Here is a 25,317-nt window from a genome sequence, read left to right as displayed (position 1 = left end):
CTGTGTCATCAAAGAGGGCGTGAAGAAAGATGTGACTAGATCTTGGCACTAATGGGCCGATGTGGCTGGCCCTGGGGCCAGCTGCTCGGGTGCCTCGCAGTCAGCTGCACAGGCTGCTGCAGCTGCAGAAGTCATGGATGTCACGGAAAGTCAGAATCCATGTCTTCCGTGACAGAATCACAGCCTTTAATTACAGCAATTGGAGGTGAAGAGAGCAAGTACATTGTGGTCCATGGTGAGATGGATGGTCACCAGCAAAAGTTTCACAGATGATTTGTGGTTCTTGGGCCACATTATGGGTGCCACTCTGTTAAAATATTAACTAGCAATAGCACAGCACCCTGTGGCTTTTGGTTTGTAATTGGAAAACACTAAACAAATTTTGCCTTTTTAGTTTAATTTTCTGATGTATATAATGAATGAAAAGGTGAAGCAGGAAAAAAAACTGATTTAACTAATACTAAATACTTTTTGTACTAAATTTGTCTACATATGTTGATGGCCTGGTTATCAGTCTAAAACTAGGTAATTTGATATCCTCTGGTTGATGAATACCTTGTTATGTTATCCTGTATAGCTTTGATTTTTCAAGGGAGCCTAGGGGAGTTAAGCAGCATTTGGTTATTGTAAAAATCAGCCTATGGTCCTTATGCACCATTCACATGTATTTTCCACTTAACCTGTAATTTTCTTGTTTTTGTGACTCAAATTCTAATTCCTAACAAAGTTGGTTTTTAAATTTAGTTTTTTGGGAATCTATGTAGGCCTAGTTTAGCTTAGCAAATAAATGTTCTTTACCTTCTATATTTGTCCTTGGAACCAAGTCGGAGACAGATAAGCTATACAAATAGACACGGCCACAGTAAGCACTAAGGCACTATTTCATTGAAATTTAATTTGTTTTTTTTGACCCTTCATTTTAAATAAGTCAGTTCAAAATAAATGTTCTCAATCCATTTCCTCCTCCCGTCATATTGTAACCCAAGTACAAAACCCACATTTTTAAAGCTTTTGTTTTATTCCATTGAAATGATTTGCTAAACAGTGACTCTATCAAGCTACAATGGAAGATGTGCGTGCAAAACTTTTTTAGCTTGATTTCACAGTGACAGCAATTTTATAGTCTCTCTGTTAATGTGAATGTTTGTGTACTCTCTTACATGGCTTAGTATAATTATAAATATAGAAGTATTGGCATGAAATCACAATTGAGCTGGAACCAAATTATATAAAATATCACTTGCAAAAAGAAAGAGAGAGACAATAAGCTGTATTTTCATGATGGAGGAATACAATAAAAGGAAGTGGCATTAGAGACCATAATAAAATATCTTTTCTCACCACAAAACAATGTAGTTTTTTAATAACTTTTTGTGCTTCATTATCTTTCATAGTCAGGTTGAAATAATAGCCTTAAATGCATGATGCTTGCTTCCTGGAATTCAAATTCAGTACTGCTAAATCTGGTATTAATTATGAAATGTTGTGACTGTTTACTCAAATGGACTATATTTTGCAGAACAGAGTGAAATTTGAATACCCTGTAGCAAAAGTATAATTCCTCTAGACACTTTAATTCTCAGATCCTTAATGTTGTCAAATATGAAGATCAGAGAGCTCCTTTTGTCAGTGTATGTTGACTTTTAGAATTGTATTACCGATTTATAAATCCTGGCAACTCTGGTAGTCATGTGTTACAACATCTCCTATAGAGTAAGTATTCATCTGAAATCATAACCACCATCCCTAGCAATATTTTAGGAAATAGAACTTAAATATCAAACAATTAGTGTAGAGGATCTCAAAGCGTAGGGGTCAGAATAAAATAATAAAACGGATAAATAAAAGAATAAACTGTTCTAGCAGTGGTGGTGATGCTGCAGCTCCCTGTTTTTAAAGTATAACAGAGTTCTAATTTAGCAGTTCCTTGTTAAATAACTTTGTTTTACATTATCTTCGGTAACTACATTTTTAGGATTAATTTAAGATGGTTTATACTTCAGTGCACTCCATCCTTCCACTTTTTGGGTTTTTTGTTTTGTTTTTGTAAGTGGATGTGTGCTCTGATTAAACAAACTCCTTTTTAAAAAGTGGTGGCCATTACCATGGCCATTTCACTATAGCATATCTGTTTCCATTAGCATGTTAGGGATCATCACTCTTTGTGCTGGGCTTTTTCATTCAAGATCTCTACCACAAGACACTTTCCGAAAGCAAATTTAGTTCTTCTGTTTTCTAAGCCGAGTGCACAAACAATTTCAAGCTTTGTAGTTTTAGATTTATTCTTTTCATCTCTAACTCATTCATAAGGCATAGAGACTTGGAATAAATTTTTCTTTAAAATAGTTAAGGATTGGGACATTGCTATTTAAAAGCAGTTAGTGTGCCTGCCTGGTCACTTCCATGATTTTTATTACACATACTTTGCATTCATGGTATATAGGGTACTGATTATATAGCATATTATATTATGAATGTAGGCCCCCATTGGTGCAGTAGACCATAATTGCTTAGAGAGAACCATTACTATCTGTATTATATCGATAATCCATAGAATAAAGCCTTCCACATATTCACTGATGCAGTAGATCATGATAGCTCCATAAGGACTCACTATGATCTCCTGTATGTTATCTACTTATTCCATTAATCTTTATCTTTTAAAACTATCGTTAAGTAGTAAAACAAAACCCCTAGATAAACTAATTCATAGGAAGTTATGTTTAATATTAAGGACTTGATGTCAATGCACAAAATAGAAATCTATTGGAAGCAAGGCTTGTGCTGTCTTCAAATTGCTGCCACATGCCTAGATATTGCAGCAGATGTGATATATAAGGTAAGATCACTGGCTTTTACGAATCTTGGAGCATCTAGGCACAACAAAGGAAAGTTATATTTTTAGTCTTGTATATGTTTGAAGACTTTTATATTTGATGTCAGCTACCACAATTAAAAACTGTGATGGGGTAATGGCAATAACTTTAATGTAGTTTGATCTCCAGTTATTGAAGATATATGGGCTGCTCCCTGTCCTGGCATAATTTCAGGATAGTTCATAACAATTTCAAAAAACTGTCATGTGAGGTCACCACTGGAGGTATGAAATCTCCTTACCTACTGTTTATTTTACAACAATAATGAAAAAACCCTAATATTTTACATGCCTTAGGGAAGTGGGCAAGTAGAATTTTGCAAGGCTGGTTTATAATGAACTTTGTGCTTGGGAGTCAGGGAAAGGTAACTTTCTTTTGAAAGTAGCAATAGGGTATTCAGTCCCTGAGAACAAATATAAAAATTAATTTTACAGTTTGTTTACCTTTTTAAAAAAGTGTTCAACATTTGACTTACGAAAGTTCAAACTTGCTAGAAATACTTTGATTAAATATATTGGTCTCTAACCATTGCATGCATTGATTCAAGACACTGTGGGTTTACTGTCTCTAATATTAAACAGATACAGAATTTTTAAAGCCTGTTCTTTAAGTCATTTTAAAAATCTGCTGATGACAAATTGTTTGACTTGTATTTATGAGGACAGTTGTAAGTACTTCCTAAGAAACAGAAAAATTAAATTTGCTAATGATACAATCTGTGCACGATTATCACTCCTGGGTCTCAGCTCCTTGGCATAAGACTGATGGAAGGAACTCTTCTAGCTCTCAAGTATTTTTTTTCTATCCTGAAGCAGTAGATGGGGAAGAATGGAAGCTACTTCCCCAAATTGCAGTCATATGCCACCCTCTGCCAAGAATAAATTCACCCTTCTAAACTTTTCCGTCAGTTCATTGTTGATTCTTGTTGGCAAATCAAGTCTTGACAGGAACAAGCACAACATTGACTATTGCTCCAATTATCCTCTAGATCCTAGCTGAGGTATCCTATCCTTTATCTGTTCCAACTTTGCCTTCTAGTCAGGCCTGGTTCAGATTTCTACATCTCCTGAAGTCTTTGAATTAGTTGGCTCAGCATACCTCTGCAATATCGTGGTGCCTGCTGTTTGATTTGGCATCTGGACCTTTTTTGGGGGTTGGGGCGGCACTTTGGTATGATTTAAGGTAGCCTTAAAGCTGAGTGTATTGGTACTTGCTCTGCTGCTTTGGCACTGAACTTCTGTTTTTTTGCTCAGCATATGTCTTAATTCAGTGCTAACCTTTATGCTCAACATTAGTTTCTCTGATTGTCTGGTATTTCCCTTTTTGCATCACTTCCTTATACTTTTATTAGTTATGGTGTCCAAAGAAGATTGATGACTACTCAGCAGCTTCAAATCTTTTGTGAATCAGAACAATGTTCAGAACAGAATTGTGTATGTTGCGTGTCTGCCTCTGACTCAATTGCAATGTGCAGGAGTGCCCAATACATGTGCAGATGTCATCCCCAGCACTTCAGAAATGTGGCGAGTTCTTCAAGCCCTCCTTAAGCAACTCATGGAGCCCACTGTAACTTAGTCCAAGGCCAGCCTGGCGTGCTTTGAAGGATAAACTCTCAAAGCTAATGGCCACCCAGCACCATGATGCAGTGCCCGTGCTACTTGTATCAGTGCAGGCTCTGCCTCCTTGCTAAGCTAAGAAGGGAGGCTTCCCTCTGAAGCATCCTGCATCTCCACCAAGCAGGTGCTCTTGGATGTTTGGCACTGGTTATTATATGAGGTGGGGATTCTGTGCAGCTCACTGAGTTAGGAGACACATAGGGGGTCAGCTTCTCCCTGACATTCTTGAAGGCCCTGATTCCAGGCACCCTCATACTGGTACATCTGTATTTCCCCTCCTGCATTCATTTGCTTGAAACAGAGATGGGGATATGGATATTGCTATATCCTTGGAAATTAGAATCAATAACTCCTGGTGCTTTGTGAGATTACCACACAATAGAAGTTCCTAAGTATTTTTCTTGCCCTGTATTAGCAGGCGTATGTTCTCTTGGAGCACTCAAGTACTTTTTTTGCTCTGAGGCTGAGGCTCATTACTGAGACTTGGCATTCCTGTGCAGGAAGTTCTGCCCTGGACACCTTTACTGACACCTCTTGCGCCAGGGGCTCCGACGCAGCCAGTATCCATGCTGCATAAAACTTCCTTAAGAAGCTCTGGTCCTCATCCCTATCTCATCAGCTATTCCAGCCCCTTGAGTTTGGAAAGGCTAAGCAACAAGGTGGTGACTATAATTTGAATGAGCATGAGCTCCAGGACTCCGCAGATGCCAAGTGCATGTTCATGCAATAGTGACTTGCAAGAGAGGATCCTAACTTCCCCTAGCTTTGTCAAAAACAGCTGACTTTCAGTTAATATTGGTCCAGAAGTGTACAAGGGGCATGACTGAGAATTACATGGCCCAAGAATTGCCATTCAGGAGTGTTGCCTTGCCCTTACACCCTGTTTTAGACTCGTGAGTATGTGGCAAATCCCTTACAGCTTACCCTGTCTCGTAAATAGTCAAGACCAAGGTCTCATGTGAGAAGTAGGGGATGAAGCTGGCAGCATCTTTGGGGAGGATTCTCACTGGCCCACTCCCTTCACCTCAGAGTGTATAAGTTACTTTGTTTCATACCTTTCGCTTTTTTCTGAGGCTTATCTTTTATCTTACTATGATTATGTTGAATTGCCTTTTCTTTCTGGATGTTTCTGCTCCCATGCAATCAATGTACGTATCTGGGGTGTTTGGAGAGCAGCATTTTACTCAGTAGGGAGAGGCACATGACAGCCCGTAGGGCACTTGGTTTACACTCTATCTGCTATGACTGCCTTGAAACTGTGAGCTATAATAGCTTAAGTTCCACCAGTCTCACACAAAGGCTCTGTGATCCAGGAAAATCCATAAAACACCTTTAGAGAAGCTAAGGTAAGTGATGTTTCCATTTTTCTTTTTCAGTGTGGCCTGGTTGTTTTAAGAAGTTTATAATGAGGTAATCCTGCTTGGGCTAAATACTGGGACACGGATTCTCAGCCTGTATGTGACTGTTTTCCATATTTAATGGGGCACTGCCAGACTGTCTAAGTTATTATTTTGCAAAATCTGCTGTAGTCCGAATAGAAATGTTTAGCAGCAGCTTTTCTGATCTTTTCTGCTCCCAGTTTTATGCTGCCTGAGGCATTGTCTTCTCAGCAGATGTTTTTGTTGTTTTTTTCCCCACCCTCCAGTGAATCATTATGTAGACAGTATGGCTAAGTAGTTGTCTGCTGAAACATCTTAGTTGTAAATGCTATTGTTAAAAAGCAAAATTCCCTCCCATTAGATATGGAAATACTTACTTCACAACTTCTGCTTTGACAATGTCCCCTTAAAATATAATCTTTTCTATTTTCCATCTTTATTTAAAATTGGACAATTGGTGTATACAATATAATGAATAAACCCATTAAACCTACATTAGAAAACAGCAAGATATATTTACTTACAGTAAAATAAATGTTGTGACATTTGGAGTTAGTAGACTGTCCCGTCTCGTGAGATTAAGCACATTTTACGCAAAAATAACACCACCCCGCAGGCTCTTTCCCAGAGCAAGGTTAATACCCTGTTTGGCACACTAAGAAGATGCTTTGAATAACCACTTCCAGCAGTTGACCAAAAATGCGTAGGTAAATAACTCAAAACAGGAAATCTTTATAGTAGAGGTCCAGATCTAAAATAGACTAGCTGTAACTCCAACTCTTATGCCTTAGTCAAATCATTTAACCTTTCTGCCTTAGTTTTTACATTTGTAAAATGGGGATTAATAATAATTACGTGCCGTACAAAATTACTGAGAAATTTTTATAAAGTATTACATAAGTGCTAAAAATCACCCTACTGTAGAAAAATTCCTACAACGGCTCAGTTCACTTTTAAATCTGTTAACCACACACGAACCAAATACAAACAGCCGAGTTTAATTTCTCCTGGAGAAATCTGGGCCCCAAAATTTTCCCCAGTCTATTTATATTAAATGAGTTAGTTAAATTTGGAAGTAACTTGAAAGAAACATCTCTCCTTCCTTCACCAAAATCAAAGATCCTCACAAGGCCAGCCCTGTCAACAGTGTTAAGATTATAGTAACCATGGACGAGAGTCTGAAAATTTGTTTTGTGGGCCTAGCTACCTGAAGCAGCTAGGGTGAGCTCTGAACTGTGTATTTAGATGGTCTTTTTCCTACTGATTGTAGAAAATGTTCCAATATTGTGCATGCAGCTGTTGGACACCATGTGTCTTAACATTTTTTTAAAAAATTCAGTCACGGATTGTACCTTGTTTATGGGAATATTTTTCTCATTCCGACATCAGTGGATACGGTCCAAATTGTGCTGATAACATTGCTGGACCTCCAGCAAGCAGAATTTGCCATCATATAACCGTCTACTCCTTGGCCAAAGCCTGTGTGGGCCTTAACAACCACTGATGGAGGGCTCCATAAATGTTTACATATGTGTGTCTAGCTATGGCCGTGTAAGTTAAAAAGTGTTTCTGACAGGACCGGCTCTTAGATACTTTTATCTCATCGGTTTCTGAATACTCAGGCAGCACCTCTTGAAAAATAATCTTCTACAGTCTGATGTCGGACCCTAAAGGTGCTGTTGTTGGCAAATTCTAAATATTGACCAAACACACGTGGTGATATCACAATACTTTTCAACCTGCAGCTTTTTGACATTCTTGTGATGAAATTTGAATAGCAATAAGTGAAACTAATGAGACAGGCTAATTATGAAGATGATTGTCAAAATGTTTCTTGACCTTTTGATCATCACTGGACTAAATAAAAAGAGTATTTTTGTAGAAATATCTTGGAAGGGAAGCCTAGTTCTGCAACAGTTAAAAAATTGGAAAGATTTTGAGGGGGAAAAATAATCTGTGCCTTGAGAAATTCTGGAAATCACTTTTCTTCTTTCTGGCATACAAATTTTAACTCCAGTTTCATCATCTTATATCCATTATCTGTTAGTAAAAGCTGCCAGTTCATAGTGGTGAGTCTTCTCAAAGTCTTAACACTAATGTCTCCGTACTACACAATCTGTGACAGTAAAAGTTTTAAGTTTTAATTTTAGACATGGTTGATGGAAAATTACCTTAGATTGTGGATTGAGGTAGGAAGCCTGGATTATTTCGTGACTTGAGAGAAAGAAATGCCAGTTTGGATGGATTTCTTTTAAAGGTAAGGTTATGGAGAAAATGCTGGGCTGCATAAAAAAGATATGTTTGTTGTCCTAGGAGATTGTCACCAGCATATCATGTAGGTCCACAAAGAACTTGTTTTGAAATGCAGCTGTAAGTGTCATTGATGTATATCAGATAAATAACCATCTAGGGATGTGGCAGGACAAATCTTGCATTTTCAGAGAGCATTTAAAGATAGCTTTATGTATTATTTTGTGACATTACGATCCAGTAATGGAGGGTTCCGGCTACCCACAGCAAGGCATAAAGATGCTGGCAGACTTCACTCGTGCCCTTTTGCATTCAGTAACTGTTCATACCCAGATCTGAAGGATGCGGACTAAAGCCCACAGTTAAGCTTGCCAGAAAACCTTCTCTCCATTAGTACATTTTTTGCAAGCTACAGCTCATATGTCTTTACAATAAAATAAAATGGTTAAACGCGTATTTTGACTTACATTGAGGTGCTTTGAAAGAGAACTTTGTCTATAAATGTTACGTGAAAAAACTATTCTTTCCTTGTCTTGTCTGAGTTGGGGCTATTTTCAGCATAACAAATTAACACCTAAAACCATATTACGCAAAAGGTATGCCAATATATATAATTTAAATATAGATTTTGTAAACCATGGGATCACTGGTACGCTGTCATACAGGGGGAAAGTAAGGGATCTGCCTAGTCTAATGAGGGAATCATAACTTGTCTAGGTTTGCTAATGGTTTTAGTAATTTGTGGTGTTAAGATTAGGAAAAGAGAATAATTGTAAATGGCAATAGTATTGTATTTATTAGAAAAAGGACCAGTCTGGCTTTTTGGTGTCTTATTTTCCCCTGTTCTCTTTTTTTTATTATACCTTTTCCCCCTCTCTTTCTGCACAGGGTGGGTATTCTGCTCCCTCCTTCTCTCCCTGGCAGGGCTCATTCCAGGGCATCCCTCGGACTGTTCCACCGCACCGCAGACAGAGTGAGTCTGTACCTCTCACTCATTTCCCACACTTTGTTCCGGTAGAAACTTTCCTTTTGCACGCACTGTTGATCATGTAGTGTCCTTCTTTCCCAGCAGAAATTTACAGGCATATACAACAGTCTGTGGCCTAACCTAAGTGCTTCCTGCAGTCACTAGCAGCTACAAGTTAAAGCTTTTCGAAGCTGATTTACTATATTTGTTCTTAAGACCTGAATAAGCCCTTCTTTCCAATCTTGTCTAACATATATCTTGCTGTCCTGTTTGTGTGTGGTCTTTCACTCATAAACTCTGCATGTGTCCATGCTCATATGTATACATATATGCAATGTGTACCTTATTAAAATCTTTGTGAGAAAAATAGTGTCATTCTCACTGCAATCCAAGAGAGAGGGCTTTTTATAATTTTTTAGGATGGCTTTTTTTAAACTAATATTTCTTTCTCTAAAATGTTTGTTGTGAAAAGACATCTAACGGGCTGTGAATGGCTGTTCCAAAGCATGCATGATTTACTAATGTTGCTTTTGTGCTAGCTACTGCTTGAGCTAAAGTACGAGCTGAAATTGTTCTATTGCCTTGAATCTGGAATACAAAAACAAAACTGCTGATTTTCAACCATGTGCTTACATAGTTAATAGAAAAATGGTAAGTCTTATTTTGAGCTTCAGTATTTTGAATGATCTTCTGGATATGGCAAAAGAAATATGACTAGTTACTAAAGATTACACTTTATTCATACAAAATTTACTGTAATTTGCAAATTACAGTGAGTTTGCTGATGCTCTGCTATACTCGAGTGTGTTTGGAGCTGAAATACAGTTAAAAAAATAGTTATTAAAGCAAACTAATGTTTAAAATTCTGTGAAACTTAAAAGTAAACTACACCCTGGAAAACTATTAAATCTAAATTAAACATCTACTGAAATAATTGTAAAAAAAAAAAGTTCACAAGGAAAATCTTATGTCATTTAATATATTTCAAAGAAATGTAAAATACTATTTTGACATTTTTGTGAAAATACTCACTTAAACAATTCAGCATGAATAAAGGTTAAGTTCTTCATAACAGATCGTCTCCAGGTGCTAGTCAGACTTGTTTTCTCATATTTTTCTTGTGTAATTTAGTGTTCACAAAAGGTGTCAAGTTTATTAATGGCAGTAGACTGAAGTGTTCTATCCACAGGTATAGCACAAGCAGTAGCAGTGCACGATTCTTGTACGATTCTTACAAGGCTCACTTGTAAGAGTGAAGGGACAGATCAAACTCCATGTATTCAGTTCACAGTGCTTCTGAGCATACCAACGGGGAAGTCAAGTTGTGTGAATGGTGACTTCTGAACTGCCAGGCACTCATGCATTAGGAACTGGACTTAAGACTATCAGATACTCACACTGATCATTTAACTAGTGATAAAAAGCTCTGTATTCCATTACCGGTTCTCTGTGCAATTCAGCCCCATATCTTTTCTCCTTTAACATTAGCACAGGTTTTTTTTTAAAAAAAGAAATCAGTAATGCTATATAAAGCTGCCCTAAAAGAATCAATTTTGTATGTGCTTTGATCTTAGGCTACATGCTCTGTCATTACATGTGAATCCATTGCTGCTTGCTTTCTGCAAAGACAACAGATGAAAGTCAGTAATAGACTAATTATGATGAAGTGGAATAGGCATATTATTCAGAAGAATACATCTGTTTTCTATAATTGTCTGGGTGCTCCCGGCTTTGTTGCTGCAAGTCTTACTGTTAGGCTTGACCAGGAAGGTATATACCGGAACTAGAAGTGTGGAGATATTAAATAATCATGTTTCTGTGTATATCTTAAAGCATACAGTTTTTGCCAGCACACTTGCCAAACCAGTGCTCTCTGGCGTAATTTTTGAAAGCATTCCCTCCAGAAGACAACATTACCAGGAATAACATTTGTAACCCTATCTAATCAGTATTTGTACAACAGTAATGTCATTTCCAGAAAATAGAATCTGCCAGAGTGTAATTCCAAAAGTATTATAAGTAGATAGAGAGCACCTAGATTGCAGTTCATATCACTGTTTTATTGCAGAAATTGTGGGGGAACATGATGTACACTTGGCTTAAGTCAGCTATATTTCTGTTTGGAGATAATTGGTTCCCATAGTTCTCTTCAAACAATTTCTTTTAGTAACTATTTATTCTGGAGGCTAACTTAGAAGTATCCTCTGAAATCTACTGCCAGTTGTGGATGTTGCAAAATTTTACCAACCATCAGAACTTCACTATATACCCTTTGATAATGACAGTCTGTTTGCAGACGCATACAGTTCAGACTATCAAAATATATAAAGCTATGAAATAGTCTGTTATTTACACAGTTCCAGTGTGTTGCTACTTTACAGAACAAATAAGATTCTGCTACAAAAATCTTACAATCCAATTATGTTTACAATCCAACCAGATGGTTAGCATTAATAATCAAGCTAACAGACATTAGTGCTTAACTTGCCCAATGTACCCATCCTTAATACTGCACAATGTTAGTGAACATATTGTTGGGTGTATGTTTTGAGTTTTACTGAAAGTTAACACTAAAGTGAAAGTAAATATTTCAGAATCATTAACTCTGAATATCATTTCCACATCCCGTGATAGTATTTAGCATTTTAGACTGTGTAATCATTTGTCCAATAAAAGATTTGTTTATATGCCATTTCCAGGAACAAAATTGGATCTCTTACTATATTCCTATAACTCCCAATACTGTGTGTCATGAGTACTCAAATCTTACATGTTCCCTACTGTATTTTTCTCTTGATAATGATATACAATCAGTTGCTACTACTGTGAGGTGGTTTATGTGAACTCGCCCCCATCCAGTTTAAAAATGTTGTATCAAAATTTGGGGATTCCAGAGAAGCATACTATTAATGGCAGAAATACTGGAGATTTAGTTTTTAGGATTAAAACAGAGTAATAACAGAGCATTTTGAAACCCAAGCATATTGTAGTAATTTCGGTAGGCAACTGGTTTAAGTAATCATTGTAACAGGAGCACACTTAACTGAAAAACGAGAGTTTTTTTGTGAGGGGGTTAGTTACACAGATAACACTGTACTGACACAGGGCACAAGTTCTCAGGACATCTTTAGTGACTAGACACTTGTCAGAGTTTTTTCTAGACTCTATGAATTGTAAGTGAAAGAAAGCTAAGCAATGCTGGCTTTATACCATTAACAAGAATAAGCTGTCGTGTGCATTTTGATTATAAATTATTTCAGTAGTGTTTTGCCATGATAAGGTTGATTTTTTTTCATACTTTTTAAAAACAAACACACACCTTAGCTCACGAGGTGTTCCACAAGAAACAGTAAATTTCTTTGCCAGGTTAAAAGTATTAATCTACATTGGCCATTTAGGATGCTTTGCAGTTCTGAAAGCTACACAGGCTGATACTCTTAGCAAAATAAAGACTGCTTCAGAAAACTGGTAAACCCAGGATGCTATCTGCTTGGTGTGGTGAGGGAATGGTTTAAATATTGTAAATATTCTGTGACACAGTTAAACTACAGTGCATTTGGGTGTGTGCTCTTTATACCTTGATTTCAGTATTGTGAAGTTAACTTTTTAAAACATTAATTTTAAGGGAAAATGTGGTTGTGTAGGTATTTGTAAAGAAAAGCAAGAGACCTGGAAGCATTTAAAATGTGATTATACTTGTTCATAACATATTTACAAACAAAGATTTAATCAAACCCTTTATATGCATGCACATATCTGGCCAGATACACAAAATACATGCCGTGACGTGGTAAAGTTTTATTGCTATGCATTGGGGTGGTGGTATTGCTTACAGGTGAAGAAACAATGGAATTTACAGAAACCGTCCCAAACAAGTTCCAAGCAACCTGTGTTACACCATACTATTAAGTATTCTGCATATGCTACACATCTGACAGATTTCTAATATTTTTCTGTAAGGCTTAAAGAAATTGGGTTAGTATTTTATATGTCTGTAAAGTGAGGCTCCCTTATAGCTTTGAGTACTATGGTACACCATATAGCTAACTAAAAAAACAAACTCTACAAATTTTCCAGGCATAAAAATGTCCTGGTTTTAAGATCTGATATTGTGGTTTTTTCCATGGGTAGAAGCAGGAGTTGTCACACTGGGAAGCTGGAAATGACCACTTTCTGATGGTGTAAAATTATTTCTTCACATGAAAGGTTGCAGAATATTGGATATTTGCCCTCCCAAGAGAATATATTTCCCATCTGGCCCAGGATAACAGGAAGGAAGGAAATTCTGCATTTGGGCAGAAACATTTTTGTGGCAATTTGATTTTAGATAACCAAAATAAAATAGGGATTGGTTAAATCTGCTCAAATGAGTTGAATGTTACAAGGGAGGCCCAGGGAAGATAGATTAATAGGCAGTGAAAGTAACAGTCAAAATTATATGATAGAGCTTATTGTATGGGTCTGCAATTTATCTCATGATGTACTTGGTCACTGTGTTTGTGATGTGCATGTGTATGTCTAAATTTGAGCATGCACATTCACTATAACAAATTACATCAAATACCGTCAGTACTTTATCACCATAAGAGGTTAAATGTATTAAAGCCCTAAAGTTCAAGGAGTAAGGACTTTTTTTGGTAAATGACTTACTATAGGTATTACATATAGAGCAGTCTCTTAAACCACACTACTATCTTTGTTGGAAGCTGGGGACATGCAAATGAAGGGGAAAGAAGTTACAATTCAGTCATGGCAAGTGCTCATTGTTGCGTCTTGGTCCTCTGACATCTTGTCCTTGTCTTTTTTCTTGTCTCTGCTTTCCCATTATGCCATTGGCAAGGAGTTGAGAAGTTAGTCCATTACTTCTGTGATAAAGCGTGGTACAGTACAACTTCAGATTTCTTCCCATCTCCTCCTCACACATATCTTCTGTTCTCGCTCCCAGCATGATGCATGCCTATCAAAGCCATGCATGCAGTCAAATTATTTATTGCACCATTTTCCCCACTTCAAAATAGTAATGAGAAAAATGCTGCCTTATTTGTTCCATAAAAACATTCTATCTAGAATTGAGATCAGAGATACAGCTATGTCTTTTAAATATAATAATCTTATTAGCACAACGAACCTAAAAATAATGGTGCTTTATTTATGTCTTTTTCATGTCCACATTGTCTTAAATATTTTGTATTCATAAATGACACTAAGCTTATTTGCAAATTGTCTCAGTTTTGGAATATCATTGTGACTCAGTTAACACAAATGTTTTAGTGGAGATCCTTTTCATTAAATGCATTTAATATTTCTTTCTGGCTGTGACACCACCCATATTTCTTCTGGAAGAGTTAAGAGTAATTGTGCTTTATAGGTTTTTGCTACTGTGGCAGGGATTGCATTTAATCATTTGTAATTGGAGCACCTAACAATGCACAGATGGGTGCAAAATTCTACACACTCTTGCCATTACAGAAATAAGTCTTTCACTTTTGTTGTTATAAGTGGAATGTATGCACATTCTTGTACTTGAAGTTTTGCGAACTGACTTTCTTCAGTTACATGGTAATTTTACTACATTCATAGGAGCCTAACATAAAGTAGTAATTAAATATCTATGCACTTGGCCACTTTGTACATCATAGAATATCAGGGTTGGAAGGGACCTTAGGAGGACATCTAGTCCAACCCCTTGCTCAAAGCAGGACCAATCCCCAGTTTTTTCCCCAGATCCCTAAATAGCCCCCTCAAGGATTGAACTCTCAATCCTGGGTTTAGCAGGCCAGTGCTCAAATCACTGAGCTATCCCTCCCTCCGTCAAACAAATATAAAGCCTATTAGTATAATCCTCTTCACTTGGTCATGATAAATCACTACCTGAAATAGACTACAGTATTTGCGATCATATAGAGCAATGAAAAGCTTCTGAATGCGTTCCATACAGTAAAACACTATTATTGCTAAGGGATAGGACATTGGGTTTTTTTTCTTGTTCATACTTCATTGGGAGACTGGAACTAGACTTCTCCTAGCTAATTGCTTAATCACAGTCTATTACTAATTTCATATAAACAGGGGGGAAATGAGTATACTACAAAGGAACAAAATACAAATATAGAAAATATAGGTTGGCGCTGACAAACATGTTGTGACAATACTTAACTCCTTTCCAAAGTAGCTTCCCCCCCCTCTTTTTATATATACATTGTTTTCTTACACACTATCTTGAATGTTAACACACTTTGATCTGAGTAGGTGACATCCGGTTACAATTCCATCAGGTACCAGTAAAATAAATGCATAAATAGAACCCATCATCTGTTGTTTATAATGGTTGCTGAATTTTGGATGAAGCCTAAGGTATACTCTTCTTAATTTGGCACAAAAGAAGCAATTTTGGATTGGAACAGTGTAGTTGCTGTGGGAGCCAGATGATTACAAAGTGATATGTAAATATTTTGGCTGCCCCATAACATCGCTTTCAGTTACCCTAACGTTAATTCAAACTGGTCTCTCTCTCCTTTCCTCTGGCCTAACTGGTCATTGCACTACCAGTACCTGTATTAAAAGATTAAATGTGATGCTCACTTTTTAACTAGATAAATCAATCTACTGAGTAAAGTTAAGCATTACTATTTGTAGTGCTGGATATATCTTAACTTTTTAAAGTACACACACACTTGTATTCATATATGTTTGAATGTTCCCTGACTGAAAATTCTCAATGAAGTTGTCATTCTTCTTTGAACGATAATCTCTATTGTATTCCACTGAAGATTAGGTGCATGCATCTGGAGTGGTAGAGGGCTTTGGTCCATGCATATGCCCTTGCATTGCCTCGTGGTTTCGCCCAAAGTGCATGGGCGACCGACTGCATCTTCAGTTTCTTCTCACCACCACAAGGTCCAAGTCAGAGCTGCTGCTTTCCAAACTTTCCTGAAAAACTGTTTTTATAGTTTTATATAGTTCAGATTTTACTGATTCTTTAGTAGTTTGTGTTCATAGTAATTTTTGTAGGATTAAGGACTTTGGGACCACTTTGTCAGTTTCCTGCCAACCCTCTTCCTCCTACCTCCCCACCCCCAAGTGTCTGGGTACTGGATTATGCTGAAGTTGCTGGGATTCAAGGTCTGCGTTTCCTGCCCTCACTTGTTTTTGCTCAGCAACGAGCACCAATACCGTCTGTACTGCTTGCGGGAAGCTCACATCGTGTCCAGTGCAGTATCTGCCTCTCCTTCCCTGGCCATACCCAGGAAGGCAGGGTCCTATGCACCTCATGGAGGTTGCCATGAGATGGCAGTTGGGTCCCAGCCAGTGAACTCCCCTCCCCCGTACGCTGGCCTGCGCAATCCAGGAGTGCACCTCCTACCACGGAGTTCTAGTCCGGATCTGACGGGACCAGTGTTATGGACCCCACACTGGGGCCTAGCCATGAAACATGGAAACGTGCACATAAGCATGGCCATAAGTCTTCCTCCAGATCCAAGAAAGAGGCTGCACTGTCCACTAGTTCTGGCCACAAAGGAGTGGCACGTTCCAAGGCTCACAAGCGCAAGAAGTAGTTACATTGTTCTCTAGATCTAACAGTCCTGGTCCCTGAATTGTGCATCTCTCCTGCATTGGCTCCACCGGCACAGCATGAATCGTAGGTACTGAGCCAGGCCCCTTTACCTGCCCCAGTTCCTTCTGTGAAGAATCTGATGAGTTCATGAGGACCAGGAGCAGTTTGCCCTAGATCGGATGAGGTCTCCACAAGTTCCAGTTGAATCACCCGCTAAGAGGGCCTTCTCTCCTACATCAGATCTGCCGCCCTCTGGCCTTGTTCCTACAGCACACCCTGTTCCATCAGTTCTGTCAGCACCCCATTTGTACAGGACTCTTGTTCCTCTGAGTCTGAGGTTTCGGACACTACTCATGTAGTTCTTCCATTCTGAAGTCATGCTTATCAGAGAGTCCCGAAAGCACCATGACAGTACGCTCCTTTGCCTCAGCACAGGAGCCATTGGTTCCTGGCTTCATGGGCTTTATTTATGGGCATAGCCGCAGCAACGGCAGGACCAACTAGGTTGGCCATATTGGAGCTTGTCGCCTTCAGAACCATATTCACCTTCAGAACCATCTTGCTCAACCCGGGAGGAGTCCCCTGTCTCACCACCCCATCCTTCATTAAGTAGATGTTTGGAACCGGAGCTGGACGATATGCCGGTCAGCTCAGCTCAGCTGGTCTTGACTGATCTGGAGAGGTTCCCCTAGTCGTCCCCAGATGTGGCTGTGTCATCATCGTCCTCCTCTTTCCCCGGACAACTGTCAATTTCAGGAGCTGCTCAGGAGAATAGCTAATGCTCTTCAGCTCCCACTGGAGGAGGTGCAGGACAATCCACTCCAACTACTATATATCTTGCATGCACCGGAACCGCACAGAGTAGCCCTACTGATCAACAACACCATTCTCCAAATGGCACACCACGGACACATGCACCCCCACCCCGAAGGGGGTAGAAGAGGGGTCTGAGTTTCTGTTCTCCCACCCTTTGCCTAATTCCTTGGTGATCCAGGTTGCTATGGAGCAGGCCAGGCACGAGCATCCGTGCTTCACTTCCTCAGACAAGGAGGGCAAGAGACTATATCTCATGGTAAAAAGGTCTTTACCTCAGCCAGCTTCCAGTTCTGTGTCTTGAACTACCTAGCACTGATGGCCAAATATGACTTTTTGAACTATGGGCAGATGGCAGATTTTACAGGTAAACTACCGCAGTAGGATCATGCCCATTTCTAGGCTATTTTGGAGGAGGGCAAGTTGGTCTCCAGGACTATACTTCAGGCTGCAGCTGATTCTGCGAACCTGTCTTCACATACAATGGTGACTGGAATAGTCATGAAGAGAGAATCCTGGCTACATACCTCAGGCTTCCCTAGAAAGGTACAGAGCACTACTGAGGACCTCCCTTTTGAAGAGGACCTCTTCAACTAGAAGAAGAATGATTCCTTACACTCCCTGAAAGACACTCTAGAGCCACACCACAATCTCTAGGTATATATACGCCAGCACCAAAATGAAAATTTTACTGCCTGCAGGATGCTGTAGAACTCTCCATTTCTGCCACCAACAAGCCTATAAAGCTCCATAGAAGCGCCCGAAGGTCCACAGAGCTCGTCCACCTGGTCTGCTGGTGCAGCCCTCCATGCAGCACACCTAGTCTTTGCATAAACGATATTTCTGAGTGCATCTAGAGCAGTGGTTCTCAATCCATTTATCATTGTGGGCTGCATCCAATACTACCTGCATTGCCCTGAGGATGACACATGGGCCGCAGCTCTGTGCTGATTGGGCGGCAAGTGGCCCATGGGCTGCAGGTTGAGAACACTGCTCTACAGAGCCATCAGCCACTTTGCATCACAACGCTTTTGCCAACCACTGACTTTGGGGGCTGTCTCAAACTCTTTCTACCAACATGTAGTGCGATAACAGACAAGTGGGTCCTGGATGTTGTTCGACATGGCTATACAATCGAGTTTACAGTGCTGCTTTCTCCATGGCCCCTGCCCAAAGCCTGTTTCAGGGATTGCTCTCACGGCAATATTCTTACCCTAGAGGTGGACTCCCTCCTGCAGAGAGGAGCAGTGGAACCAGTCCCTGCAGCCTTTCAGGGCACAGGGTTCAATTCCAGATATTTCCTGGTGCCCAAGAAAAAAGGATGGAGACCTATCTTGGATCTCCAATACATCAACTGTTCCATTCGCAAACTGAAGTTCCAGGGGGTCCCGCTCATGGCCATTGTTTTACAGCTCTCCATACACAGGACACTTACTTCAACATCAACATCCACTCAACCCACAGATGGTTCCTAATATTCATGGTGGGGCTGCGACACTTCTAATACAGGGCCCTCCCATTTGGACTCACCACTGGTCCACGAGTCTTCACAAAAGTTTTCTTCATGGTAGCGGTTCACCTCCAATGAAACGGAGTCCTTGTCTTCCCTTACCTGAATGATTGACTGCTGGTCGCGCGATCCAGAAAGGAAGTTGGGGAATCGACCTCCCAGCTCTGGGGTGAGTTTGAACATCAAAAAAAAAGTCACCTTTTCACCCTACATGATCCCTGGAGTTCATTGGACATGCATCGATGTGGCCTCCACATGCATTTACCTGCTGAAAGACAGGTTCCAAAGTCTACTGGACCTGATCGCTTCAGTGACATCCAGCCCCTCTGTCTCAGCCAGAACTTGCCTTTCCCTCCTCTACCACATGGCAGCATGCACATATGTCATGGTCTTTGCTCATCTGCGCTTCTGCTGTCTACAACTATGACTGCAAGGAGCCTACTCCCCCATGCACCAACCCTTGGACGTCGTTCTCACCATCCCTCCAAAGGTCACCTGCCTCTCCAAGTCTGCTCCGGAATACCCTTCCTTCCATCCTCACCAAGCGTGACAGTCATAACAGATGCCTCACTCAATGTACTGGGGAGCACAACATGGAAAAACCCATGACACAAGGAACTTGGCCCGCTTGAGAAACCAGGATGTGCATCAGCATGCTGGAACTTGAGGCAGTACACAAGGTATGCCACTCATTACCATCCATCCACTCTTGTCGTGTTATATAACACCACTACATAAGCAAACAAGGAGGCACAAGGTCCTCAGTGCTGTGCTCAGAAGAAATGCACCTCTGGAAATGGCATGTTGCACACTGTATCCTCTTGTCAGCGGCTTACCTACCAGGGACCCCGAAGCAGATTGCTTATGCTCTCAGCAGGAACTTTGCAACTGACTGTGAATGGGAACTGCACGACACTGTCATTGTGGACATTTTTGGTCAATGGGGAACTTCAATCAGGAACCTCTTTGAATCTCACACCAGCATCAAGTGCATTCAGAACTGTTGACACGCTGGTCATCAACTGGTCGAACCAGGTGAACTATGCCTTCCCTCCTCTACCACTCATGCTACGAATCCTTCACAAACTCTGAGGGAGAGGGTGACTGTCATCCTGATCACTCCATTCTGGCCTCCGCAGTTCTGGTTTCCTCTGCTTCTCTGCATCCTCTACTACTGTTCCTAACGTTCTGGAACTGCTCACCCAACACAGACAGACTCAGACACCCCAATCCACAGATACTTCACCTGACAGCCTGTTTTTTTGGATGGACACCTCCGCTGGCACAGGAATGTTCATTGGCAGTGCGTGAGGTCCTCTCCAATAACAGGACAGACTACACAAGATGATCCTACTGAGCTAAGTGGGAACACTTCATCTCCTGCCCAGCAGAAAGGTATTGTCCAAGAGCATTGGGATGCCAATGGTCTTGGACTATTTCCTCTATCTGAAGGCGTCAGGACTTGCTCTCAACTCCGGCAGGGTGCATGCAGTGATTATTAGCGCTTTCCATCCTCTGTTGGAGGGTCTTTCAGTTTTAACCCACCCTTTGACTTCCTGGTTCTGGAAGGGCCTGGTATGTAAAAGCCTCCCAATCCAGCCTATTGCTCCACAGAGGGACCTCAACCTACTCCTTACGTCATTAATTAACTCTCCCTTTGAACTCCTAGCCTCCTGCCCCCTTTCTCTTCTTTCCATAAAGGTTGCTTTCCTAGTCTGCAGGAGGGCTGGCGAACTGGGAGCTGTGATGGTAACCCCCCTCTTTCACCGTGTTTTATAAGGATAAAGTTTTGCTGTGGTTTCATCACAAATTTCTACCAGAAGTGGGTTCCTGCTTCCACCTCAACCAACCCATACATTTGCCAACCTCCTTTCCCAAACCACATGCCTCAAATGAGGAACAGCAGCTTCACTTTCTCAGTGTCTGTAGGGCCCTGGCCTTTTACCTAGAGCGGATGAAGCCCTTCTGGATGTCTCCTAAGCTATTCGTGGCCATGGCAGAGACATTTAGGCAGGCCATCTCCACCCAGAAAGTGGGTTTCAGGGTGCTTTACGCTCCTATCAACTATCGGGACTCTACCCACTAGATGGGACACAGACCCATTCTACAAGAGTGCAGGCATAAACTACTGTTGCGCTCTGATGTACCCATTGTGGACATTTGTAAGGCAGCCACGTGGAGTTTAGTACACACCTTTTTTTCCTCATTATGCTCTAGTGCATGATTCTGCAATGGATGCCTCCTTTGGCGCACTGGTTTTCCATTCCACAGTTCTGTCATGTTTCTCACACCCTTCTCCTAGCTAAGTACTACTTTGTTAATCACACTCAGTGGAGTACAATAGGGACCATCACTTGAAAAAGAATGAGAGGTTAGTGACCTGTAACTGGAGGTTCTTTGAGATGTATGGTCCCTATTGGTATTCCAGATTCACCCTCCTTCTGTGCTGTGGATCTAGTAGACCTGCTGTGGAGAAGGAACTGGAGATGCTGGTAGTCTGCCTTGCCGTTTATCACCTCAGTGAAACCATAAGGCAATGCAAGGGTGCGTGTCCAGGTCGACGGACACTTTGAAAAGCTCTGGCTCCAGGTGCATGGTGCAGGTGCATAACTATCAGTGGAATACAGATAGGGACCACATCTTGAAGAATCTCCAGCTACAGGTAAGTAACCTCTCCTTCTGTGATGAACTATTTATTGCTGATTTCAGTCTTATTCTGATCTTCCAGTGGTATAAATCAGGATTAACCACTGAAGTCATATTTGTGAGATCAGTGTTAGGCTCCTTGTGATTCATTTTAAACAGGGGGCCACATTTTTAGTACTTGAAAATTTACTGGAAGATGTCAAAGCTATCTGTGCTAAAGCTATGTCATAAGATTCATAGTTTGCTGAGAAGATCAAATGCTGCTTTCCACTTTTGGGTCAGCTGTTGGCATCTTTTGGTTATGAAAAATGTCTTAGGTATGTATGCCTTTATGCATTTGGCTAATATCTTCTATGCAATTTTGTAATACCAAATGCAAGTGCTTACCACGCCTTTACTCAATTTAAGCAATATTTTTGTGCTATTTTATAAAATGGCAGCCCAGATATAGCATAAATAAAAGGTCATTTTCTAACTAGTATTTCAGATATACTTACACACATTGTGGGGGATGAAGGTTGTCTCTTTCACTGTGTTACATTTCATAGACTAAACTTTTTGATTAAAATTTGACTATTTTTGGGGTAGTTTAGCACATAGCAACATATGTAATTTAATGTTCATACATATCTTCCGTTTTATTTCCTTTATGACCAAAAATGGGGAAAAACTTTGAACAGCTGTTTGTGTATGATAAAGTATTTTGTGCCATAAAAAATAATCTTCATATTTGTTTTTTCTAAATTGGATTAGAAAATCTTAATTTTGTTCAAGTATTTTGGTTCTTTATTCAGCACACATGCATTGTGAATGGTTCTATTCTGACTGCTTGTGTCTGTGCTCAAGAATTTTCTCAACAGTTTTTTGGAATTTATAAATGGGTTCTCAAAACAGTGAATTATTTGGGCTAACATCATCCCCTCTTTGTTGTGCAAGTCTTCTTTGGAATAACAGGTTTTAGTTTGAGGTAAAGGTACTATCCATATCCGTTACACTAAGATTGAAAAATTGACAGATTTGCCAGGATTTATTCTTTAAGCTTTAATTTGTGTATTTAAAAATTGCTAATAGCTTATTAAACGTTCTTTTTGTATCTGTAGAAGAATTGCTTGGTAGAAAAGGAAATGCCGAAGTTTACCACACTCCTCTGAAGTTTGGTGGTGATAATCAGTGGAGGGAAAAATAATTTACTATGAAAGTAATGTTTTGACACTCTTCCTCTCTCCAATTTGTCACACTTTTCTTCTTTATAAAAGCACCAGTTTTCACTGTGTTCAGTGTGTCTGCACTTATCTCTTTGTCAGTCATTGTTGTCACTGGTCCAATCTCTAACTTGCCCTTGGCTAAAGGTGGAGTTGGTGAATCCAAAGGAAAAATCTCCAGTAAATCAGAATTAGATTAGTAAATTCTCCTGATCTATTTTTCCTTAAATTTGCTCTTTATGGAAAACTATAATGGAGGTACTCTGTACCCCACTGAAGAGTGAGCATACCAGGTACATGTCAGAAAGCCGATGAAAGCTGAGGTACTTGTTAATCTGGGTAGCAATCTGAACTGCTCTTTGCAATGCGTTTACTCGGTTTGAGCAAGTATTAAAAATAAAGGCAAATCCCCCAAAATAATCCTCCTCTTCAGTGTAATAATGGTGAAAAAATTCAGTCAAGGTAGCCTAATGAGAAATGTTGCTCCTGCTTTATTGATTTATTGTAATAGTGCATGACACTATTACTACATGTTATGTACATAGAATCAGACAAAAACAAGTGTGTTTTGGAAGAATGATTTTCTGCTTCTCTGTTTAAGCCATCTTCAAAATTAGATTTGACTGTAGTTCATATTTTAAAAAGGAAAAATAGAAAATTATCCAAATCAGATGTTGAATTTTAATAGCTCAAGTGCAGTATGGTAGGTTTTGTTGGGGGGGGGGGGGAAATGCTATGAATTACAGAATCTTGAGCAATTCTTTCAAAATCAGTGTACAAACTCAAGGTTGATGAGGTTTTTGTTAGTTTCCATGCAGAAGAGTTTAGTTTAAAGAGCAAAATGCCACATTAATCTTTGAAGTCTTTTTACAGGGAAGAGCAAAGGGAAAATAGAAATGACCCGGAAGAGGTACTGGCGATTCTTTTGTTTATAATACCAGAATCTCCCTTCAGACAAAACGTAGTCTCTTCATTAAACCATGCTTATCTGGTGGTGAATGCAGTACAGTCCCCAGAAAGACACTACACGGTGCATCTCCACCAGCTCATTTGAATGGGCTTTAGGATGAAATAGCTATATAAATTTAGTCAATAACCTAATTAGGACAAGCTTTATGTCAAGTCTTCTGTCCTCAGCTCACCAAGAAAATTAAATCTGTAGAAGTGGTGTCTTTAGAATGCACTTCCAACACAAATTTGTCCAGTAAAGTCCTTACCTACTCTTAAAAATGCTTAAAATTGATGAAAGGCTTGGGATAGCTAATTGGAATGTGCATGGGGCAGAAGATAAAATAGATGTAATCTCACAAATTTTATTAGCTATTCAAGGCATTTGCATCTGAATTTACTGGTACTCAGTCATGGCTCTGTTACTGCAGTGCAATACAATTAAAGAACAAAACATTAATTGTTAGTTGACAAAATCTTTTTTATATTCTTTGCTTTAAATCAATCAATAAGTTTCTCTCGTTGTCTTTCATTTTATTTTGAGATGTATATTTTAGTGCTGGCATAATTTTTTTGTGCATAATTTACCAGTTCCACTTATATGTATCCCATGGATCCCGTTTTGACGAAGTTAACTTCTTAACACAAAAACTAAATATGTAAGCGTCAAGCACCAGATCAGCACATCTTGAGTTTAAAATGTTAACTATATACATTTCCCTAGTCTAATATGTTAATGTATTTTCTTTTTAACAGCCTCAAGTACTACAGCCTTCCAGCAGCCTTCCCAGTTCCACAGTCCTCGCCCAGGGAAAATTAATAAAAACACCACATATCGAGGCCCACAGTGAATACCCCAAACAGGGCCTGCATGAAAACGATCATCCCAATCAAAATGCTGCAAATGGTTCTCACACAAATAGCCTGAATGAGTTGAACATTTTACTGAGTAAACGTTTAAATATAAAGGACCTGAATGAGAATGAATCTTTTGAGGAGAATTTGAAGGTTAAAAAGAGTGCTAAAGAACCTGAAGAGCTGGCTAGTAATGAAGATAGTACACTACAGTCTCTTCTTCCTTCTTTTCAGACACCTACTCAAATGGATGCTAGAGATGTGCAGACTAAGTTAGCTGTGAAAAGTCAACCTTCATCCCCAAACCAGGCTTCTCAGCCAAAGACTTTAAGAGCTTCAGAGCCCCCAAACCAGAATGCTTTAGTGCCTCCTACAGTAGCCAATACTGCATCATCCCCAAACTGCTCCACTGCTTCCAAGGCTGAGCTACCACCACCAAGTAGTGCAACACAGCTACAACCAACATCTAGTCAGACACACCTAAAGAGTAAACCGAGTCAGAGAATTTCTAAGCTTCGCCCACCAACTATTTCCTTTGTTAAATCTAAACAAATAAGCAGCCCAATACTTATATCTCCAGAACCTCAGAACTCCCATTCCAAGACTAACATCCCAAGGCCGCTGGCACAACGAAAGGAAAATGTGCAAGATCAGAATACCGGTTTGCGTTCTGGGGATAGTTTGGCCTCTAATCGGCATT

The 25,317-nt window shown here is 39.7% G+C and overlaps 1 protein-coding gene across 1 annotated transcript in view; it reads left to right on the top strand.

The window, feature by feature from the left end:
* The window catches only part of CCSER2 (coiled-coil serine rich protein 2), a 131,341-nt gene extending 106,728 nt beyond the window's left edge, over nucleotides 1-24,613 (top strand). The window contains exons 10-11 of the mRNA XM_077821506.1: nucleotides 9,010-9,094; nucleotides 24,519-24,613. Coding sequence (XP_077677632.1) covers nucleotides 9,010-9,094; nucleotides 24,519-24,613 — 180 coding nt within the window. The remainder of the gene's footprint in view (nucleotides 1-9,009; nucleotides 9,095-24,518) is intronic.
* The last annotated feature ends 704 nt before the right edge of the window (nucleotides 24,614-25,317 follow it).

Source organism: Eretmochelys imbricata, chromosome 7 (assembly GCF_965152235.1).
Source record: "Eretmochelys imbricata isolate rEreImb1 chromosome 7, rEreImb1.hap1, whole genome shotgun sequence".
Taxonomy (NCBI): Eukaryota; Metazoa; Chordata; order Testudines; family Cheloniidae; genus Eretmochelys; species Eretmochelys imbricata.
The sequence above is the reverse complement of the archived record's forward strand: the minus strand, read 5'-3'. Positions and strand labels throughout refer to the sequence as shown.